At 44.5% G+C, this 23,225-nt stretch overlaps 1 protein-coding gene across 1 annotated transcript in view; it reads right to left on the minus strand.

The window, feature by feature from the left end:
* Positions 1-1,479: 1,479 nt before the first annotated feature.
* Positions 1,480-23,225, minus strand: part of PIAS1 (protein inhibitor of activated STAT 1) — a 53,918-nt gene continuing 32,172 nt past the window's right edge. Inside the window, 12 exon segments of the mRNA XM_054642163.2 lie at positions 1,480-1,803; positions 3,381-3,418; positions 3,616-3,758; positions 5,165-5,342; positions 5,545-5,675; positions 7,193-7,353; positions 11,790-11,863; positions 13,341-13,446; positions 17,045-17,179; positions 17,680-17,770; positions 18,599-18,646; positions 19,394-19,478. Coding sequence (XP_054498138.2) covers positions 1,507-1,803; positions 3,381-3,418; positions 3,616-3,758; positions 5,165-5,342; positions 5,545-5,675; positions 7,193-7,353; positions 11,790-11,863; positions 13,341-13,446; positions 17,045-17,179; positions 17,680-17,770; positions 18,599-18,646; positions 19,394-19,478 — 1,487 coding nt within the window. The 3' untranslated portion in view covers positions 1,480-1,506.

Here is a 23,225-nt window from a genome sequence, read left to right on the forward strand (position 1 = left end):
AGTGCTGAACCCCACAGTGCTGAACCCTGCAATGCTGAGCCCTGCAGTGCTGAACCCTGCACTGCTGAACCCTGCACTGCTGAGCCCTGCACTGCTGAACCCTGCACTGCTGAACCCTGCCAGGCCAGGCCCAGCTGCAGGGGGCTTAGGCTGAGTTTAAACACAGCAGCTCCACCCACACAGGCTCAGGGAACAGCTGAAGTTATCTGAGCAGTTATCTGAAGCTCTGAGGAGCAAAACCCTCCAGCCCAAGTGAGGCGTTGTTGGTCGGGGGCTTTGCCCCATGAAAATGGAGCATCTCGTGCCACAGGTCACTCCTCAGCTGGGAGCTGGGGCTCCACGCCACAAAAATGGAACATCTCAACCAAATCAAATTCATTTCTCAATTAATTCCTCAACAAGTCACTCCTCAGCTGGGATTTGGTGTTGATTTGGGGCCCCACTGCACAGAAATGGAACACCTTGTCCCACAGGTCACTGCTCAGCTGGGATCTGATGGGGTCAAGCCCTCAGGAGTAACTGAAGCCCAGAAATGTGGAATATTCTGAGTTGGGAGGGACCCAAGAGGATCAAAGTCCTTGCACAGGGCATCTCAAAATCCCACCCTGTGCATCCCTGGGAGCTTTGTCCCAGCATTTCTGGAGCTCTGGCAGCCTTGGGAATGTCAGCATTCCCTGGGGAGCCTGGGCAGTGCCCCACACCCTCTGGAGGTGGAATTTTCCCTGAAATCCAACCTAAACCTCCCAAGTCAGCTTTGTGTGGCTCCCTGGATGAATTTGCAACATTCCTGACTAAAGCATGGAATTCAAAAGGAGAATTTGCTTGGGTAGAGGGGACACGGAACCAGAAATGCCAAAAAAATCCCAAAAAAACAACCCCACTCCTGAAAGGCTCTGGGCTGCAGACAGAGCAGGGCCTGCTCTGCTGCCAGAATTATAAAACCTGCACTAAATATGGGATGGGGGAATTAGATTCCACCAGCCAAGGGAAATTCTCCAAGAGGAGAAAAAACCCCTCTCCCCAAGCTTGAACTTTAGAAGCTCAGCTCCTCTCCTGTTTCTGTAACTGTGGAGAAAATAATGCCATTGGTGTCCAAACTATAGGGGGGAAAAAAGAAAAGGAAAGAAACTCACATGACAAATGCACAGGTGTAAAATCTTCAGCATCCATAAAAATGAACTGAAGCTCCTTGTTTTTCTTAATTTTTTTTTCTCTTTTGTCTTTTTTTTTTTCATATTTTTACCAGCGAGGCCATCTTAGGTTTATATACAAAAGTAAAACTGAAAATAGACTTTTTTTTTTGTTCTCTGTACACATAAATTTTTTTTTCCCCTTTTTTAAAAAAAGGAAAAAAAAAAACCACCTTGTCTTAACTTTTTTTTTTTTCTCTCCGAACAGAAAGGAAAACCGAGCACGAAGATTTCCTCTGTCCCCAAAACCCACCCCAAACCCCACCCCCCCAAAACCCCCTCCCCCCCCCAAAAAAAAAAAAAAAATAGAAATAAATCAGTCCAAGGAGATAATATCTGGTATGATACCAAAGATTGAGGCCGTGTCCGTGCTGCTCCTGCTGGGCACGGGGTGCCCGTGGTTGTCCCGCAGGCTGTTGGAGGAGACCAGGCTGCTGTTGCTGCCGCTGCTGCTGCCATTGGTGGCCGGCAGGGAGCTGCTGCCCCCCGCGTTCAGCTGATCCAGGAACATCTGGGACGAGGTGTAGGGGAAAAAGCGGGAGTGCAAAAGTTCCTGATCGTCCGAGGCCGAGACGGCGGCGGCGGCGGCGGCGAGGAGGGAGGTGTTGTAATGCTGGGGGGAGAGAAAGGGTTAAAACGCGGGTTTTGCAGCAGGGAATAAAGCGGTTAAAATTCGGGTTTTGCAGAAGGGAATAAAGGGGTTAAAATGCAGGTTTTGCAGAAGGGAATAAAGGGGTTAAAACTCAGGTTTTGCAGCAGGGAATAAAGGGGTTAAAATTCAGGTTTTGCGGCAGGGAATAAAGGGGTTAAACCTCAGGTTTTGCAGCAGGAAATAAAGGGGTTAAAATTCAGGTTTTGCAGCAGGGAATAAAGGGGTTAAAATACAGGTTTTGCAGCAGGAAATAAAGGGATTAAACCTCAGGTTTTGCAGCAGGAAATAAAGGGGTTAAAACTCGGGTTTTGCAGCAGGGAATAAAGGGGTTAAAACTCAGGTTTTGCAGCAGGGAATAAAGGGGTTAAAACCCAGGTTTTGCATCAGGAAATAAAGGGGTTAAAACTCAGGTTTTGCAGCAGGAAATCAAGGGGTTTTGTCAAGGGGAGGTTTTGGCAGTTCTGGGTTTCACAGCAGCTCGGGCAGTGGGATGTGAAATGGATTTTTAGTTCTGTGGTTCCCCCAGTTTTGAAGCCGAAAGGAGTTGGGGGATGTTGGGGTTACAAATGTGGTTTGTAAACCCAAACCCCACAGACCAGCGGAGAGGGAATGGGATCAGAGAGCTCAAAGCAGGAAAAGGGCAAACAGGAATGGGATTGGAGAACCTCAACCAGGAAAAGGGCAAGCAGGAATGGGATCAGAGAGCCCAAACCACAAAAAAGGGCAAGCAGGAATGGGGTCACAGCACCCAAACCAGGAAAAAGGGCAAGCAGCAGCACTTTGGGGCTTTTTTTTTTTTTTTTTTGTTTAGCTGTTTAAAAAATTCCTTGGGGATGAAACTCCCCCAAATTCATTTTGCCAGCCCCAGAAGTGAGGGCGAGCCCAGCAGAGAGGTGGAGCTGTGCTGATCCCTGCTGGCAGCAAGGCACAATCCTGGGAAATGCATTTAGGGCCAGCTCGGTGCCACGGGGTGGAGCAGGGGTGTCCCAGGTTCTCCTCTCTGCTGCAGCCCCACAGGGCAGGAGCTGGAGCAGCCAAAAATCCCATTTAAACACAACCTCCCTGAGGGGGAGCTCTGCCCTCAGTGCTCCTTCCCACCGTGACTGAACATCCAGGCTGTCCCAGCCTTGCTTCCAAAGATTTCTCCCCAACCAGAGCAGCATTCCTTGGGTCAGAATCACTCTCAGATCTTGGATATTCAGCCAGATTTCCTGGCCCAAATTCCCAGTGCAGGCTCCATGAGGATATCAAAGTGTCCCTCAGCTTTTAGGGCAATTTTAGTGCAATTTCCCTCCTTGGGAGGGCAGAAAGGGCAGGGAGACATCCCAGCACCCTTTTTTTGGAGGAAAAGGGATCAAGCTGCACCTTCATTCCACAATGAAGTGGCTGCTGAGTTTAACATTTTAAAACTGTCCAAATATTTATTTTTGCTGTGCCTCATCCCACACCTGTGTTCAGATAATGCTGCTGCTGCTTCCCACACAGCAAATCCTGCTTGGAAAAGTGTTTGCCGCAGGATTTGGTTCTCCCTGACTTACCTGATTGTCACCTGACAGGAAAGGGAAGAAATCTAAACCTGTCAAGAGACAAAAAACAAAATTCAGCTTCTCAAAACAGCCCCTGTCCATTTTTTCACCACTTATTTTGAAATAAACCAGCCAAACACTGATGGCACTCCAAATTCTCTTTGTTACCAGAGATATTAACCTCATTTTTTAAATTTTATAATTAAATGTGTGCCTGGAGAGCTGTGCAGGTGCAGCCAGAACTCACCTTGCAGGTCATAAGGCATGGGTGTCATGTGGAATGGATGCCTGTAGTCCTGGATGAGTGATGTGTTGATGTAGCTGGTGTCCACAGCAGGAAGGCTTGGGGTTCTTGACACGGGAGAAGCTTGGTGGGGTAAATTTAAAATGCTGGAAGGGGAAAAAAAGGCTTGTTAAAAGCATAAAATACACTCTGGGTTTATTGCTGTCCCATCAGGGGATGCTTGTTTGCTTATTTTCAATTTGAACTTCAATTCAAAGCACATTCTGAACTTCCTGGAGGATGTGCAGCCACTCCAAAGCTGCATCACACATTCCCCAAGGTTCACAGAATTCCAGCAGGAACATCCCTTCAGCCCAGCACAGCTGGAATTTGGGAAAGTTCATTCCCAAACAGCAGGAACTGGAAATGGATGTAGGAATCTCTGGAAATGTGTTACAGGTGTTTTCCACAAGGACAAGACAATCCTGAAGGAACACTGAATCCAAAACCCCACAGGGACCCGTGTGACCCCACAGCACTGGCACCCTCCAAGGTGATTCCCACTGTGGAGCAGGAACACTTCCCACAGGATCCCTGGCTTCCATCCCAGAGTATTTATGCAAACCAGGAGCTATTTCCAGCCTGGCTGCTCAGGTGTGCCCAGGTGCTTGGGGCACTCCCCATTCCCACAGCCCTGCTCCTCCCTGGCTGCTGCTTCCACATTTCCCAATGGGAGAAAAACATTCCCAGATCTGCATCATTTTACACTCATTTTTTCAAATACAGCTGAAATATTCTGTGTTGCACACTCAAATTTAAGATTCCATTTGCACCAATTCACAAACAGCTGAAATATTTTATTATGCTGCACACTTAAAACTGTGATTCCCCTTGCACATTTCACAAACACAACTGAAACATTTCATGGTGCTCCACACTCAAAGTTGTGATTTCGCTTTGCACAATTTCATGAACACAACTAAAACATTTTATTGTGTTCCACACTCAAAGCTCTGATTCCCTTTCCACCAATTCACAAACACAACAGAAATATTTCATTGTGTTCCACACTTAAATCTTTGATTCCCTGTGCACCATTTCACAAACACAACAGAAATATTTATGTTGCAGACTTAAATCTTGATTCCCTGTGCATCATTTCAAAAACACAACAGAAATATTTGTGCTGCACACTCAAAGCTGTGATTCCCCTTGCACAAATTCACAAACACAACTGAAACATTTCATGGTGCTCCACACTCAAAGCTGAGATTTCCCTTTGCACCAATTCACAAACACAACATAAATATTTATGTTGCACACTTAAATCTTTGATTCCCTGTGCACCATTTCACAAACACAATTGAAATATTTGTGTTGCACACTTAAAGTTTTGATTCCCCTTTGCACCAATTCACAAACGCAACAGAAATATTTCATTTCACTCAAAGCTCTGATCCCAACCTGAGCAAACCCAGAGCTACCAAATGAGGCTCTAACCCAATCCCAGAAGTTTCTAGAGCTGATTTTTTTCTGGAATCTCTGAGTGCCCCCTGCAGGGCTGTGTGCTCACCCCTTGTTGTTCATGGGGGATGCTGGGGATATGGAGGGACAGCTCCTCTTGGCTGAGGGCTCCTCCTCCTCCTCATCTGAGGAGCTGTCGATGGTCAGGTCGATCACTTCCACCTTCTTGTTCTTGTTGGATTGTTGGTGAGAGGACACCTGGTGCTCCAAGGAGGAGCTGATGCATCCTGCACAGAACCAATAACAATCGGTTACAACCACAGCTCGCTAAAAAACTCCAAATTAAAATTAAAAATAATCACAGAACGCTGGTAACTTTAAACACCACCAGCCCCAGACAGGTGTGACCCAATTAACTGAACAGAAATGAATGAAGCTATAAATACATGTTTAAAAATGAGCATTTTGAGAGGTCCCAGTTTGGCTCACCATCCACGCCGTTGTAGGATGCTGTCACCTCCTGCACTTCCTTCTTGGACCTCATGGGAGCCCAGGACCCATCCTCCTTGAACTGGATTTCATCACAATCTGTACAGAACTTCAGGATCTCCATGAACAACCTGTCCATAAAAATATTTCATATCAGTCCTAGAAAAGAGCTTTTTTCCCTTTATTAGTCAGTGTAAGTCTGAATTTGTGGTGAAGCTTTTACTGTTCTGCTCTTCTTTCAGTGCCTCCTTGATAAAAAGGAATCACTGACAAAACTCAAGCATTACCTAAAATAAAAATCTGCAAAAATGAAGATTTTTATTTAAAAGCACTGAGAATGGAATCCTGCAGAGCTCGTGACACAGAACTCTCTATTTCCCAAAACGAAGGAATTCTGTGAACCAGAGTTGATAAAAAATCCTGACAAAACTTAACTGAGGAAACCTCTCTTCAATCTGAGGATTTAAGGACTTGTGAAACTTCCTAGCAAATGCTGAGCATGAGAATCTCAATTTGCAAGCCTCTTCTCCCACAGGCATGTCCTAAAATTTTAGGATCCTGGCAGCACATCACTGCCAGTGGGAATTCCAGCTTCTGACCAGGCCCATTCATGTGGTTCTGCAGGGAAGAGCTTGGCTTTAATTAGAGCTTGGTTTAATTAGCTCCCTCTTTTCCAGATTGGAGCATTTTCCACCAATAATTTTCTCTTTGGGATGCTCCAGTTAGATCAGACCCAACATCTGCACCTGGCAGCACCTGGGGAAATAGGAAAATGTGGGGTTTGCATTATTCCTGCTTTTTGGCTTTGCTGTTTTAGGCAGAAACCTCAAGCAGGAGCCCCCAAGCTCTTTGATCCAAGGCAGATTTATCCCTGGAAATCTGGGGATGCAGGAGTCCAGAACAGCCTGAATGTCTCTTGCAAGGCTCTAGAGGGATCCTGAGTGACCTCATCCTTCCCTGGCAAAATAAAACACACCTTTCCTGAGAGACTCATCGTTGGTGAGGTGTTTTTTTAAGATTTTGGTGTTTCTTGGGGGTTTTCAGCTTTGCTTTTGGGGTTTTTGTGGGTGTGTTTCATCCATTTTTGGGCTTTGCTTTTATAGTGAGAGTATTCTCAGAAACTTCTTAACCTGTCCTCTCCCTTTATAAAAAAAAAGAAAAATTTCTCTCTTAAAGAAATTAAAATGCAACCCCAGAAATGCACACTTGGCCCAGCCTGAGGTGAGATTTGTTTATTTTTTTAGTGTTTTGCAGGCAGGCAGAGCCAGGGAATCAATCTGTGTGTCACTTTCTATAGATAGCAACTCCCCGAGTGTGAAATTGTACACGGAATTGTGCAGGCACTCAGAGGGGTGGCAGCATTGATTTGCTCTGTCTGTTATCAGCCCTGCCACATTTGTACAGCTGCTCCATTAAAAGGAAATACAACATGAGCTGTTTGCACCTAGGAAAGCTCAGGAATTCACTGAGAATTGCTCTCATTATTATCAAGTTGAGTTTGAAGGGGCAGAATCCTTGAGAAGGAGCTGCTCAGGAAGTCCTGACCAGCAGCAGGGAAATGCAGCACGGGGAGCTCCAAACAGGAGGGAAACCCACTTGGTTTCAGACAGGACCATCCCACTTGGGCTCTGATTTCAGCTTGACTCACCCATCAATGATGAGATGCTCGTAAGGAGCTTTCTTGTCACACACAGGGCACACCCAGGTGGGCTTTTTCTCGTTCATTTGGATATAGAGGGTGGCATCAAAACACTGCAGGTGGGAGCAGGTCAGGGCCCTGCAGGGGATGGTCAGGCGCATCTTGCCAAGCTGGAAGAGATAAAAAAAACAGGATTTTATTACCTTGGAGTTAAATTAACCACCAGGGCTTTCCTGCCTGAAAAGAGACACGAGTCAGGTTGAGTTTTATTCCAGAAAGAACTCTCAGAAATCTGAGTTTTGTCACATGCACACAGTTCCCTCCTTCCTGTATGTTTGAAATGGCATAAAAGTGAATAAAAATCATGTTTTGAGTTTTATTTGACCCAGGAAGCTGAAAGAATACATCCTGCCATATTCCTGTAACAAAAATGCACTGAGCACCTGTAAATAGCAGTGTCCTGGATGGACCAAAAATAGAATTATTATATATTATTCAATGTATTATATCGACCAAAACCAGAATTATCCTTCATTATCATGAAAGCATCATTACACTGAAAGGACAGCAGACAGAGAAAGGAATTTCACTTTTATCTGAAATAAAAATCACCTCACAAAACCCCAGCAGTTGCTCAAGAAACCCCAAATGTTCTTGCTTGCTGTACTATTGTCATTTTTTTATTCCTATTTTAAAAATTACTATTGTAATTTTTCTACTTTCAGATTGTGCAGCTGTAGTTAGTTCCTTTTTCTCTGTTCTATTTCTAAGGCTTGTTTTTACAGCTTTCTGAAAATCTTACCTTTACTATTTCCCACATTTCTTCCTCTTGGTACAACTAAAAAGAAACTCTTTGAACTTTGTTGTTTATCGAATATTTCATGTTACATGGCTCTACTATAATATGTATTTTTGTTTATTTGAATCACTTCTTTGTTTTAAGCATTGCTGCAGCCAAGTGCAGCTCAGGAGGGGCCTGGACCGACCACACCAAAGGTGAGAGCAGCAAGGTCTGAACAGGATTTTCACCACACGAAAACCCAACAGAACAACAATTTATGGAGTGATGCCCTGTGAAGGCTGAGCTGGAGCAGAGGCTGGGCAGAGCTCCAGAGTAAAGCAGGGATTCATTCCAAGCATCTCCTCCATGGATCCACCTTGGGCAGCACCAGAGCCCAGCCAGGCCTGCACCCAAGATGAACCCAAATGGCCCCAAAATGCACGGCCGGGCACGGGCTCTGTCCCTGGGATCAGTTCTGCTCCATTTGCACCTTGCAGTTCATTGTCCCATTCCAGCTTTAGCCCCTGCACTCCCACCCTGCTTGTTTTTCTCTCTCCAGCCCACGGGGTTTGTGCTCTTGGGCTGAGGTTTGGGTCATTTGTCCTTGGTGCCCAGCTGGAGCAGGAATTGTTTTGTGTCCCTGCTCTGTGCACAGAGCTCACCATCCCTAATGTGAAGCTCAGACCCACCCACTAAAGCAGCACAGAACCTGGAAAATATAAAATCCAAACCTGAGGCATCAGGAGGAGAATTGTTCCCACTGAGGAGTGTGAAGTTGTGTTTATTTGGCTAAAACATCCACAAGGCTGCACCTGAGCAGCTCTGGCTGCTCCCAGGGCTGGCAGTGGATTTTTGGGATGTGGCTCAATCCAGCTGATGCTGAGCAGTACAGGGAGGATGCCACAGGATGGCACCAGAATATCCCCAAACCCAAACCCACACTACAAACAAAGGCTCTTCTCACAGGCCACCACTTCCTCCAGCCTGATGGTGAGGCCTTGTTTTTATTCCCTCTGAACTGAAACCTCATTTATTTTCCTTCCCCCTGGCTCTCAGTCACTGTCACCCTGTCCCCGGTGATGGGAGGGGACACAGAATTCCCTGGGGACAGAATTCCCACAGGAGATCCTCTGGTGCCAGGTGTTCAGCAACTCCTCCCCCCAAATCCATGACCAAGCACATTCTTCCCATCCCAAAAATCACATTCTTCCCATCCCAAAACCTGCATTCTTCCCATCCCAAAACCTGCATTCTTCCCATCCCAAAACCAACTCCCCTCCCCTGCCCTGTGTGTGTCAGGCATTCTCATCTCCCAGCTGCTGGGGCAATGGCTCATTTGATTTTTGGGCACAGTCCCCCAGCTCATCAGGGGGAAAACCCAAATGCTTCAAAAGGAAAATAAGGAAAGTCAAAGGCAGGAAGGACTTAAACCCCCATCTACTCAGAGGAAAAAAAGCAGATTAAAACCCAAGAAGATTTTCCCAACATTTTAGTAGAAAATCTCTGTCTGTGATGTCCCTGAGGGGAAAAAACCCCAAAATTTAAAAACCAGGAAGATTTTTCCCAAGGTTTTGGTAGAAAACCTCTGCCTGTGATGTCCCTGAGGAAAAAGAAAACAGATTTAAAAAACAGTAAGATTTTTTTCCCAGTGTTTTGGTAAAAAACCTCTGCCTGTGATGGGATTTAACCATGCTCAGGGCTCCCAGGTTGATGCTTTTTTCCCATTGTTGGCACTGAACCTCCTGGATCAGCTCTGCCACACAAAACCAAAAGAAGCAGGGATGCATCCCAAGTGTGGAAAAGCTGCATTCCCATCACTGGGACTGACTCCTGCCTGCTGGCAGCCAAAGAAACACTGCATTAATTTCTTTTACGAGCACACAAAACATTTCTATTTCCCTGCTAAAAAACAGGAGTTCAGGATTTGTAAACAAAGCTGCAGAACCTCCAGAGCACCCCTGGATTTGGAATTTTCCTCCAGTTAAGTATTTGGTCCTGCTGCAGGGCCTGGGGATTTATTTCTTTGTGCTTTCAGGGGGAAAAATGAACATGAATTTGAGTGTGCTCTGAAGTCCAGGCTCAGAGCAGCCCCTCTTGATCCTGGATGCCAAATTCCAAGGAAGCTCTGAGCAGCTTGGAGGGCAAAATTAAAAATAAAAATTAAAATTTAAAACTAAATTTAAAATTAAAACTAAAATTAAAGTTATAAAGACTAAAGCCACCACCCTCCTTTATTTCCTGGCTATTCCCATGGAGAATCACAGCCAGCAGAGAGGAGAGCAGCACCCTCCCAATCCCAGAGTGATGTGAAATTCCTGAATTTTCCATTCTGCTGCTGGAGAGCAAATCAGCATTTTCAAGGTGCAGCTTCAGAGCATTTAAACATCAGAAGACAACCACAAAACACAGATTAAAATTTCTCCCTGAGCCAAAAGGTTGTAGATTAGCAAGTGAAAATACGGGGCTGAAAATGGAATTCCATCCAGAGCTGGATCCAGGTAAAAGCCTGGAAGGTGAAGCCTCATCCCACTGAGCCTGGATGGATTATTCCAAGAGCTGCAGGGAAATCAGGCAGCACTGAAGGAGGAAAAAGTGGGAAAAAGGGAACCCAAAAGCACTGAAGGAGAACTTGATCAGTGATGGAGGCAATCAGGACAAAGAGAAAAATCCAATCTGTAAAACATCACCCTGACAAATCAAATAAATGGAATAAAATCTGTAATTCCACCAGATGCACCAAGTTACTTAAAATAATTAATTAATGCTTCAGGGTTCCAAAATATGACATGGAAGTTACAGCTTTTTGAGATTATCAATTCTGAGGTTTTGACTCTACAGATCAGGATTTAATTTGGTGAATGAAATTCCTGGATCTTTCCACAGATTAATTAATTTTATCTACCTTATAAATTCCTTATCTTCCTCAGCCGGAATCAATGTTGGCATGGAGAAAGGAATAAAACTGAAGATCGTGACAATATCACATTTAAGCATTTGCAAGAATATTTTATATATACATATACATATATATATATAATATATATATAAATTTAAATTTATATTTTGTATTTCATTATTAATTGCATTATCATTTTATTTATATATTTATTATATATATACACACTTGATATAAAGTAACCACACAGTTGCTTGTCCTTCTTATGAGGCAAAGCTTACACCTCTAAAAGTTGATCTTTTTAGAGTCTAAGAACATATTTAATAACTGGAAAAATAAAATAAGCTCCAATTTTGGAGGAATAAACTCCAATTTTCTTGTTTAGATTTTAAAACTGAGAATTTTGTGTCGAGCCTGAGCAGATCGAGACAAAACAAGAAACAGATTAATTTAATGTGTCATTAATTTTGGTAAGAATTTCAACAGTTGTGCTGCTGCTCAGTTCCTGTGGGATCCAAACATTTTGTGTGAACAATTCTAGGACACTGCTTTGGTTTTAAATTCAGATTATTAAATCCAAGTGTGCATTCGCACAGTTCCAGGAGGTGCTGCCTCCCTTTGGCTGCTTTGAACATCAGATTCCCCCCTTTTCCCCCTTTTTGTGAGAGTTTTCATCAACCCAAGCCCAAGCTGCACTCTCAAGAGGATCCAGTGACACATTAAATGTATGCTTACATATATTTTGAGTAACATTTCCAAGCTAATGGAATATTCATTTTCCCAGGGGCATTTCAGAAGCTTTTCAGCACAGAGAATTTCAGCTGCTCCCTGTCCCCACAAAGTTACACCAGGTAAACACAAGGTAACTTCTCCCACAACAGCCACATTTCCATCAGAATCACTTTTGAGGGAATAAAAAATCAACTTACTGGACAAAGCAGAGACACTCTTAGGCTGGTTGTTGCTATTTCACTGTCTGGATCAGCAGTTAGTTTCTCTTTAACTGGTATTTGAAAGAAGAAAAGGTTTATTTTAGGTTAAATCAAACATGAATTGGATGATAAAGAAATGAAATAAATCTGAAATGGCAGAGTAAACTTTGAATTCGAGACCCCTAAAAATGTGTTTGTCCAGAAATGTCTTCACTCATTTGCATGCAACTTTGTACCTGACCATTATTTAATATTTAGTATCACATTAATTTCACTTCCAACTCCAAGCTAAACTTGTTAACAACTCTCACATGGCCAGGCACCACTATAACCCCCAAAATCATCATCAAGTGATTTCAAACTGAAAAGCAAATTGAGCAATAGGCAGTCAGCAGTGCCCTGACAAAATCTGAGATTTAAATAACTGCAGTGAAACACTGAAGTCTTTAATCCCCGGAGTTTTTCATCCTCTATTTTTATTTACAAGGCCTGTTTCATGAGCAGCCATTGGTAAAATGAACAAGTCAGAGTCATTTTATTCCTGCTCTAAGAACTGGACCTACACCTCCATCCTCACCCTGCAGAGCAGCTGCCACCTGGAACTTTGTACATTTTTGTGCATTTTGTGCATAAATCTGTAGATTTTTGTGCATAAATCATCAAACCGCATTGTGGCAAATTAATGCCCAGCATGATTATTTAGCTGGACTAATTTCTTCCCCTCTGGAGAAGGTGCAACACCTGATATGAGCATTAATTAAAGAGTAATTTTATATGGATCAGGTGCTGGGATTTCCCCCTCTCTCTGAAAACCCAACCTGCAGCAGTTTTTATGTTTTTATGCCACAAACTTCCATCAACTTCTTGTCAGAGGAAACAGGGAGGCAGCAAATTCACTCTGTAGTGAGGAGGGGCTCTGTGCTGGGCACTCTCCCAGGCTCACCCCACAACTTTGGGAACAAAAATGCCCAGACCCAGGCCCAGGCCCAGGGGGAGGCTTCAGCCCTGAGGTGCTGCTTTCCCACTTCACTGTAAAACATGGTAGAACTTGTGCCATTCTGCACCATTTTTTACTGCTGCACTAATTTTTCCCCTCTGTGGAAGGTACAGCCCCTGATGAGAGCATTAATTAAAGAGTACCACCACTATATCAGGGGCTGGGATTTTCCCCTTTCCCTGAAGACAAACCCGCAGCAGTTTGTGCTGATTTTATGCCACAAACTTCCCCCAATTCCTGCTCCTGAGGTACTGAATGCCCACTTGACTGCAGAGCACAGTTGTGCCATTCTGCACAAACAAAGCCAGGATGGCTGAGCTGAAAGAGATTCTCTTGCATTTTTCCCCTCACAGTGTCAACAGGGTTCCTGGACTGGCTCCTAGTGCAAACAAAGGCTCCGAGTCTTTGAATTGGAGCTGAACACAAAGAACACCACTATCACATGCCCAAAGCCCAGAGGGCTGTAGGAAGTCCAAAGCTTGGTTAGCACAGTCCTAATTCCCAATCTCCCCTCACAAAAAGTGAATTTTTGTCCTTTTTTACAGACATACTCAGTGCTCTGGAGTGATCCGGGTTCCGGATTCCCTTGGCCCGCAACCTCTGCAGGAGCACCGTGGAGGAGAGCTGCTTCACCAGGTACACTGCCATGGAATAGTTCTGGAAAACAGCACAAAACATCAGGGAAAACCCAAAAACATCAGGGAAAATCCCAAAAATATCAGGGAAAACCCCAAAAACATCAGGGAAAACCCTGTCTGCAGCAAATAACAGCTTGCTATGGGATTGCAGGGCATTGCTGAGGAGAGCTGCTTCACCAGGTACACTGCCATGGAATAGTTCTGGAAAACACCACAAAACATCAGGGAAAATCCCAAAAACATCTGCAAAAAACCCAAAAATACCAGGGAAAATCCCAAAAACATCAGGGAAAACCCTGTCTGCAGCAAATAACAGCTTGCTATGGGATTGCAGGGCATTGCTGAGGAGAGCTGCTTCACCAGGTACACTGCCATGGAATAGTTCTGGAAAACAGCACAAAACATCAGGGAAAACCCAAAAACATCAGGGAAAACCCCAAAAACATCAGGGAAAACCCCAAAAATATCAGGGAAAACCCTGTTTGCAGCAAATAACAGCTTGCTATGGGATTGCAGGGCATTGCTGAGGAGAGCTGCTTCACCAGGTACACTGCCATGGAATAGTTCTGGAAAACAGCACAAAACATCAGGGAAAACCCAAAAACATCAGGGAAAACCCCAAAACATCAGGGAAAACCCCAAAACATCAGGGAAAACCCCAAAAACATCAGGGAAAACCCTGTCTGCAGCACTCAAGAGTTTGTTATGGGATTGCAGAGCACCATGGAGGAGAGCTACTTCAATTTTATATTGATAATATTCAGTACACTTGTATCAGTACACTGAATTTCACATGGATAATGTTCAGCATTGCACTTGTGTCAGTATATTTAATTTTATATGGATAATATTCAGTACTGCACTTGTGTCAGTGGTTTAATTTTATATGGATAAAGTTCAGCACTGCACTTGTGTCAGTGCATTTAAGGAAAGCAGTTAGGTCAAATATGATCGGAAGTTTTTCTTGTTTTTAATAAAAGCCTATTTTGTTTTCACAATAGGAAAAGGAACAGTGATGCCTCTTCCCAAGATGCATCACCTGCAGTATCACCTGAAGCACTGGCCATCTTTTTCTTCTCTCCCTGCACTCAATTGTCTCTGAAATGGGAATTTCACCACCAAAGCAGGTCAGAGGCAGAACCCAACTCTGTCAAGTGCCACAACTCAGGTGAACCTTCCCTCATGGAATGAAGTCTTCCTGCCACGGAGCCCAAATTCCTGGGATTTCTGAAGCTCTCATTTTTCTTATAATCTCCAGAAAAATCAGGTTATAAATGTCCTTCTAAAAATGTGACTCAGCAGCAACACCTCTCATCCCCCAGAATGGAAAGGACCAAATCCGTGTTCTCACATTAGGACACACCAATTATTTTTTGATTTGAACATTGGCTAAACCTGGAGCTGCATTCTGACAATTTAAATTGAAAAATAAAAGGCTTCCCTCAGCAAGTGCCACACGTTTCCACTTTAAAAAAATCCATGCAATTGTGACATCCCCCATCCTTTATTTAGGATCTGAAGGCAGGCTCTCAGTGATATATCTCACCACAAAATCACACCAATTGGAGCAGCATCAGAAACACCACATTTTAAATATTTCATTCTCACAATGAACGCTTCTCACATCGTTAAAAACCACTACTGCCTTAACTTGTTTGTTTAATGCCTCAATTAGGAGAGGAGTTAGAAAAATGCTAATTAACGTTGTGAAATTATTTACCGACAGCTTGAATCTACAAAGGCAGGAACTTGCCCAAGGCATCTTGTACAGAAGGCTCTTGAAACAGATTGTGTAAAAATCACAGTGAGGACTCCAGCAAAGGTAGGGAGCACAGTTGGGACCAGAACTGACTCTTGAGGGAAGGGGGAGAGGGGAACTCAGATTTTGTGCTACACAGGCACAGCCAAATATAAAATAATTCTTCACATTTCACTGTCAAAGTCTCAAAGAATCAAATCAGGAAAGGTCGTGTCTTAAAGAATCTGTTTAGGAAGGATTGTTTTTTATAGAATTCCAGGATGGTTTGGGTTGGAAAGGATCTTAAATCCCATCCCATTCCACCCCTGCCATGGGCAGGGACACCTTCCCCTGTCCCAGACTGCTCCAACCCTGCCCTATAACTCTAATGATTATTTATGCCAGAACTTCCCCAAAATGTTCTTTATAACTGATTAATCTGTGAAACCTGAGAAGCAGCCAGCTCCCAAGGGACTGACTCAAACTTGAGGCCCTTCTTGTCCCTAAATCCTGAATTGTGAATCCCTCAGAGCAGCATCTGGGACTCACCCACCTGCAGTTCAGCAGCAAACCCAAGAGGCTGATTTGGAACTGCTACTTTCTGATACCTGCAGCTCTCATTAGATAAAAGAGGATATTTTGGACCAGAATAACTCAGACATCATCTGAATGGAGATTGTTTTCTGTTCCACAAGAAATCCACCCCGAAATCCCACCCTGGTGTTTCAGAGCTGCCCATTGTCCCTGACTGGAGTGTAAGCATTTTTCCACGCTGGGCTTTGCACGCTGACAAATTCTTGGCCAAAGTTTCACCTCAGGACAATTCTGGGCACTTCTAAAAACAGGATGGGGGCAGTGGCAGCAGCACACGGTGCCTCTGGAATGCCCACCCAGCAGCTTTGGTGCCAGCACTGAAAGCAGCTCAGTAATTCATGGCTGATTTACTGGAGTCACTTTTTCCAGTATGTTCCAGATTTCATTAGCCCGGTGGAGCATCAGCGATTTTCTGACACTGGTTGTAACCTTCTCCCCCACAGCCACAAAAAAAAATGGTCAAAACATGAGGTTTTAAATGTGAAGGATAAGGAGAGCAGCTGAAATGTAGAAAAGGTCCATGGAATCAGCTGGGCTGTGCTGTGTCCACACTCACAGCTCTAAAGGGCCACTCTGCGCTCGATGGCACCCGCTCCTTGCGAGTCCAAGCCAAGCTTTGTCAAGTCCCTGCAGTCAGGAAAAGCTTCAAAGTCCGAAGTTTGGCCAAATCAACAAACAAAAGGCTTAGAGGATGCCTTGATCTCTTTATCTGGGCCCTCCCTGAGTCACAGAGATGAGGAGGGAGAGATCCCACCCCGAGGTGAAGGGGGGATCTGAGGGAGCACATCCCGGCAGCACGGAATTCCAGCTCAACAAGTGCAGCTGTGATATTTTCTGAAAAATCCTTTCTTTAGGATTTTTTTCTCCTGAGAAGCTGAGAGGCCTCAGGAACAAAATGTAACCAATGGTTATCTGCTGCTGTGGAATGCAACAGGTGCATCTGGGATTGCTCTCATGTGGTTGTTTCTAATTAATGGCAAATCACAGCCAGCTGGCTCAGACTCCTTGTCCAAGACAAAAGCTTTTGTTATCGTTCCTTCTTTTTCTATTCTTAGCCAGCCTTCTGATGAAATCCTTTATTCTTGTAGTACAGTTTTAATATAATATATATCCTAAAATAATAAATCAAGCCTTCTGAAACACAGAGTCAGATCCTCGTCTCCTCCCTCATCCTGGGACCCCTGTGAACACCACCACAGACAAGGACATCCATGGCCAGCCCAGCAAGGCTTTTCTGCCCAGGATTATCCCTAAAGCAGGCAGGAGAGCCCCCAGAGGCACTCACCCTGCCAATCTCTGCAGTCCAGGACACGACAATGGTGTTGGGGACCGTGGTGGACAGGCGGACGAGTGAGGTAATGTTGATTGGTCGGCTGGGGCGCTTTGGTTCAACACCGTTTTTGGTTGGTGGCAGGTAGCCCTGAAAAGCAAAATTTCAGCTCTCAGAAAAAAGAATCCCACGGTGCTTTTGCCTCCTGCCCCTCCCGATACACCTGGACCAGGCTCTGTGTTTAATTCAAAGAGAGAAGGATCAGACAATAAAATATGGAGCATTTTAGAAGCTCTTTCTCCTGATGGAAATTCAAAATCCTAACCCTGCCCACAGAATTTTAAAGGGAACTTTGCCACCTCTCCTGTCCCAGCAAAACTAAACAGAAACCCCCGAACTTTGGACCAGAGTTTCTAAAATTCAATCCTTTTTTTCTCTGCTCATGTGAATATTACTAAATGCATCATCTCGAAAAGGGATGATGCATTTTAACTTCCATATGAACTCTGGATCTACTGGCTAAAACAAATTGATCTTTTCTGTTCATTCCAATGCTCCAGAATGTGAAAACGAAGACTGGGATAAATTTTCAGGCAGGTAATTCCTAACAGTGCATCCCAAAATGAGTACTAAAAGGAGATTTTACTTACTGGAAGGCTGCATGGTTTCCCATTGACTTTCACACACAGATTGGGTGGGAAGTGATCTTCTTGTGGACAACTGGTTTCTGATAAACAAAACCTAAAAGCAAAGAGCTGCCATCATCTTTCACTTTTACAGTGATCTAAAGATCATCTCTTCCCAGAAGGAATTTTTCTGTTTTTCCACAGAGCTCTGAATTCACGACAGATCTTGCTAAACACAGCCCTCCAATGATGTCACTGAGCAGGAAAACCCCCCAAAATCACAGTGCTTCAGCAGCCTGGAGGTTCCTCCTCAGATCCCTTGAATTCCTCAGCCTGACTCATCCCACCCCCAATTTCTTCTTTGCCTCTTCTGCAGCCTGACCTCTCCACACAAGACCAAGGTGGCACAAACGCCATTTCCCCCGTCCCAGCTGCAGCTCCAGGCGGTTTCTGCTGTTGGATTTATTTCTCTCCAGCTCAAAGAGGTGTTTTTGCTGCTGGGTCCCAGCAGGACCATGAGCATCATTCCAAGGAGCAGCAGAACCTCTCAGCTGCCCTGGCTTCCTTCCAGGGACCTGCCCCATCCCTGCCCATGGATCATCCAAGAGGGGTTGGTTTCCCTCATCCCCTCCTCACCCTTGGTCCATCCCACCCCACCAGGCTGAGACAGAAGATTTAATCCATTTATGATTGATTAAAAATCCCCCAAATTCACCAGGGTGGTGACTCCCAAAGTGGCTAAAGAAGCAGATCTTGGAATGCCCATGCTAAGGAAAACAACCCTTCCTGCTCATGGATTTGGAATGACCAAGGTGGAATTACAGGAAGGATTCACTGACAAGAAAATCAACCAGGATGAGGAAAATCAGCTCTTTTCCATCCAGGAATTCCCAACCTGCTGGGCAGGTAAATCCTAAAAACCAACAGGCAGCAAAATCCCTACCTTAGCTGGACCTGTACTGTGAAGTCACATTTGGTCCCAGAAATATCCCTGGAAACAAGAGAAAATGGATTAAAATATGCTGCTGTTCACAAGATTTCTCAGTATTGCAATACAGATTCCTCAAGAGTTTGCTGGAAGTTCATCTTATCTTTACATAAAAAAATGGAAAACTCACACTTTCAGGTATGTATGTAATGCACACCAGACTTTGCTGCTCCTGCTCAAACCACCACTCTCAAGAGAGGTTAAAAGGATGAGTTTTTATTTTTTGAGGTAAATAAATTTGTGTCTGACCTCTATTTTTGTGGGGGTTTTTGTTAGAGGTTTTTTCTTGTTTTCATTTTTTAGGTTTTTTGTTTTGGTTTTGTTTTGTTTGTTTGCTGACGGTTTTTTGCTGTTTTTTTGGGGGGGATTTTGTTTGGGTTTTTTTTTTTTTGTTTTGGTGAGTTATGCGTTTTATGGGCTGTTTTTGTGGGGTTTTTTTGGCTTTTTTGTATATTAGAAAGAAAATTCTGATGGATCACCATGAAGTCACAACTTTATAACGAATTAACAGAGAGAATGGTGGCAAGGAAGAGCTGCAGGAAGCAGAATTCTGGATTTGCAGGGAGCTTAACACCAGCGAAACCCACCCCAAACTCAGTGGCGGGGCTGAATCCCCTGCTCCCCATACAACAACAACACAAACAAATTCCCCAGAGGAGTTTTCCCCTGCGGTTCCCAAGCAGGGCTGTGCAGAGCTGGGTGGATTTGGGGCGGATTGTTGGGATTTCAGGGCTGCTGGAGCCCACTCACATGGAGCTGCTGATCTGCTGCACTTGCTGCGGCGTCAGCGCGAAGGCAAAGCAGGTTTCTCGAAACCTCTGGCTGTTGTCTGAGGCTGCAAGAGAGCACAGAGCATCAAAAAGCAGCCAGGACAATCAGGAAATAAATAATTACATCGAGTCAGAACACACAGCCACATCTGGCTCTGAAGAGCTTTTGAGGAAGTTGCCATTGGAAGCCTCCTGTAAATAAAAATACAATGAAGAAACTTTATGTGCCTATAAAGCGTACATTAAAATGGGGCTGGAGATAACAGCAGAGCTGAGGCAAATCAAGGCTTTTTATCGCTGTAATTTCATGTCAAACGTGCCCTGATATGAAATAAAAATACATCTGAGGATTTCTCATCAATCCCTTTTTTATTTCCCTCCGTGCACCAGATCAGGCTCGGCCTGTCAAAGTTCACAGAGGGGCTGAGCACAACACGTGGGACATCTCACATTTCAGTTTGATGCTTTTTGGACTTCAATGCACCAAATATATCCAGAATAAGCCAAGAACTCATGAGATCCGCAGCCATAAAATCTGATTTTAAAGCCTTCCCACTCTGTGCTACAGCGCTCCAGAACCAAACAGTGCTCAGGAGTAAAATGCTCCTGCTGGAAACTAATGTTAAATATCTCTAAAATAGTGGTTTTAGCTAAAACACAGCCCTTCACAGGGCCACTGCAGCAATGAAAAAGGTTTTTTAAATCATAAACCAAAAGAAAGCATCATCTCCCCAGAGAATGATTCCACACACTCACCAACACACAGTGAATGAAAAGCTGCTCCTAAGCTGCACTTCAATCTCATTATTCTTCATCATTTTCTAAGTTCTGAATAAATATCTGAATAAATATTATATAATATAATACAGTTATTCTGAATAAATCAATATAATTATCTGTGCACTAAACACTGGATAAATTTCCCACTTTTTGGTTTACTATAATGCATTCCTGACTCATCCCTGAGTGACAGCTGAGTGAGTATTTCAGGGTGAGAATTGAGATTTTGTTCCAGGCAGCGTGTGGTGGGTTGAAACCAACAATAGCAAAGACACTGAGTGTAAATATTGCAGCAGGAACCTCCCAAAATTCCATTTTTTTATCTTTCCTGCATCACACTGCTCCAAAATCCCTCACTGATCCCATGATTTGCTGCTGTGCATGAGCAGGAACAGGGACATGAAGCTGCTGTTTGGAATCTTTGAGAAAGAATTAACTTTTATAAATAACTCGGATTTTGAAATGCATACATTTCCTGCATACAATGTCTGCAGGAAACAGACACAATGTATACAATTAACAATGAAAATCTGCTTTCACATTTGCTCTTCCATAGAATTTGACACCTATTTTTAGCTATAAATGGCAAGATCACAATTACAAACTCTAATTAACAAAAGCTGAATTAGCCAAGCTCATGCACTGCAGAGAAATGAGGGAATTCCAGTTGTTATTTCCTCCTTTTCCATGGGTTTTGCTGCTAGGTTGATTTTTCTCCCAGGTATTGTTTGCTTTAGCCTGGAAACCGTCAATTTTGGCTTTATTAGAAAAGTTCAGGAAGGTTTTTGGGAACCTTTGGTGTGAACTCCAGCACTTCACTAATTAAAAACTGCTGACTATTTAACTAATGCCACCTTCATTTAAAGCTCAATTATCCAGAGAAGCCAACCAGCAACTACCAAAATTCCTTGGATCTCCCAATATTTTCCCTTTCCCATCTTTTTTTGCAATAAAAAATCCAGCAGGGAAATGGGCAAATGGGAGGAACTGAATTTGTGTGCAGCAGGAAAACTGTGCCAAAGTTTTGACCCAAGGTTCTGAAATTCAATCCTTTTTCCTCTGCTCGTGTTGGTAACAGATTTATCTTTACTAAACAGTGATATGAAAAATGGGGTTTGAACTTCCATATTCACAGAATCTGAGTTATTAAGGTTGGAAAAGACCTCAAAGCTCACCAGGTTCATCTCCTGACTGAAGAGCACCTTGGCAATTAAATCAAAATTGGATTTTTGAGCCCTTCCCTGGGAAAGCTCTTTCAATACTTATCCCCTCTCCCAGGAAATAATATTTCCTACCATCCAACTGTAGTACTTGTCAGATTAAAGCATTTATACTTTTGTTTGGGAGAAAATGGGAAAGGACATCCCCTGAGTGCGGCCATGGGAGCTTTCCCTGCTCCAGCTCTCCCTCAGGAGCTGAGCCAGGACAGAAAACTTCACAAAGCCTCTGCTTGAACCAAAAACTGAATTCAAAAAGGCCTCTGATGTTTCTTCTTGAGATTTGGGGTTATTTTGTATTTTTGTATTTATTTTGTGTTGGTGCAGTTACTGCTGCAGCCTCAAAGAGGAGACTTGGAGAGGGACTTAGGTCAAGGGGGATGGGTTTAAATGGCCAGGAAATGGGGATAGATGGGATTTGGGAAGGAATTCCTCCCTGGAATTGTGGGGAGGGATTGGGATGGAATTCCCAGAGAAGCTCCCTGGATCCCTGGGATGTCCAAGAGAAGGCTTGGAACACCCTGGGATAGTGGAGGGTGTGGGGATGGGATCCATGAAATCCATGAGATGGGATGGGATCCATGGGATGGGGATGGGATCCATGAGATGGGATGGGATCCATGGGATGGGGATGGGATCCATGAGATGGGATGGGATCCACGGGATGGGGATGGGATCCATGGGATGGGGATGGGATCCATGAGATGAGATGGGATGGGATCCATGGGATGGGATGGGATCCATGGGATGGGGATGGGATCCATGGGATGGGGATGGGATCCATGGGATGGGATGGGATCCATGGGATAGGATCCATGGGATCCATGAGATGGGATGGGATCCATCGGATGGGATCCATGGGATGGGGATGGGATTGGATCCATGGGATCCATGAGATGGGATGGGATCCATGGGATCCATGAGATGGGATGGGATCTATGGATGGGGATGGGATCCATGGGATCCATGAGATGGGATGGGATCCATGGGATGGGGATGGGATGGGATCCATGGGATCCATGAGATGGGATGGGATCGGGATAGGATCCATGGGATGGGATTTCAGCTCCCCTCCAACCCAAATCCTCCTGGAATTCTGTGCTCACTGACTGTGTCCCAGTGCCTGTGAGCAAACCCTGCTCCCTGCTGGATCCCTGATCCCTGCTGGATCCCTGATCCCTGTGGATCCCTGCTGGATCCCTGCTGGATCCCTGATCCCTGGAGGGCAGCTCTGCCTCCCCTGCTCCCCAGCCCTGCTCTGTGCGCAGCCCTCGCTGTGACTGCCATGGGAGCCCGGCCAGATTGCAAGGAGGGAAGGGAAGGAAAAGCTGCTAATTAGGCAAAGATGCTCCAAAAGGCAATCAAAATATTTCCAAACTCCTGACAGACGGAGCAGAGCAGGCACGGGAGGCGGCAAGGAGCTCCCTGAAACTCCAACTGAGCTATGGTCAGGCTCCTCAGCTACTCCCAGGACACCACTCTGCCCCTTGCGTGTGCAGCTGCCGCTAAAAAAGAGACAAAATCTGATTTTTCTTTGTGGTTTTCTCTAATCTTCTCCCTTATCATCTTCCTGTGCCCACATCGAGCCCTTCCAGATCTGCTGACCCCACAAACGACGCGGGAGGATCCCACCAAACCACATTAAACACTGAGCAGCTGTTCCCCTAAAAACCAAATTTCTGTGTTTATCTCCGCCTCCAACTCCTCTATTCCCAAAGATCCGAGATTCTTCAAGGCAGGAATACTGGGAATTTGGAATTTCAGGGTGCAGAAAAGCTGACAGAGTTCTGTTAATTCATCTGGTGTATCTGCTGT

Source organism: Agelaius phoeniceus, chromosome 13 (assembly GCF_051311805.1).
Source record: "Agelaius phoeniceus isolate bAgePho1 chromosome 13, bAgePho1.hap1, whole genome shotgun sequence".
Taxonomy (NCBI): domain Eukaryota; kingdom Metazoa; phylum Chordata; class Aves; order Passeriformes; family Icteridae; genus Agelaius; species Agelaius phoeniceus.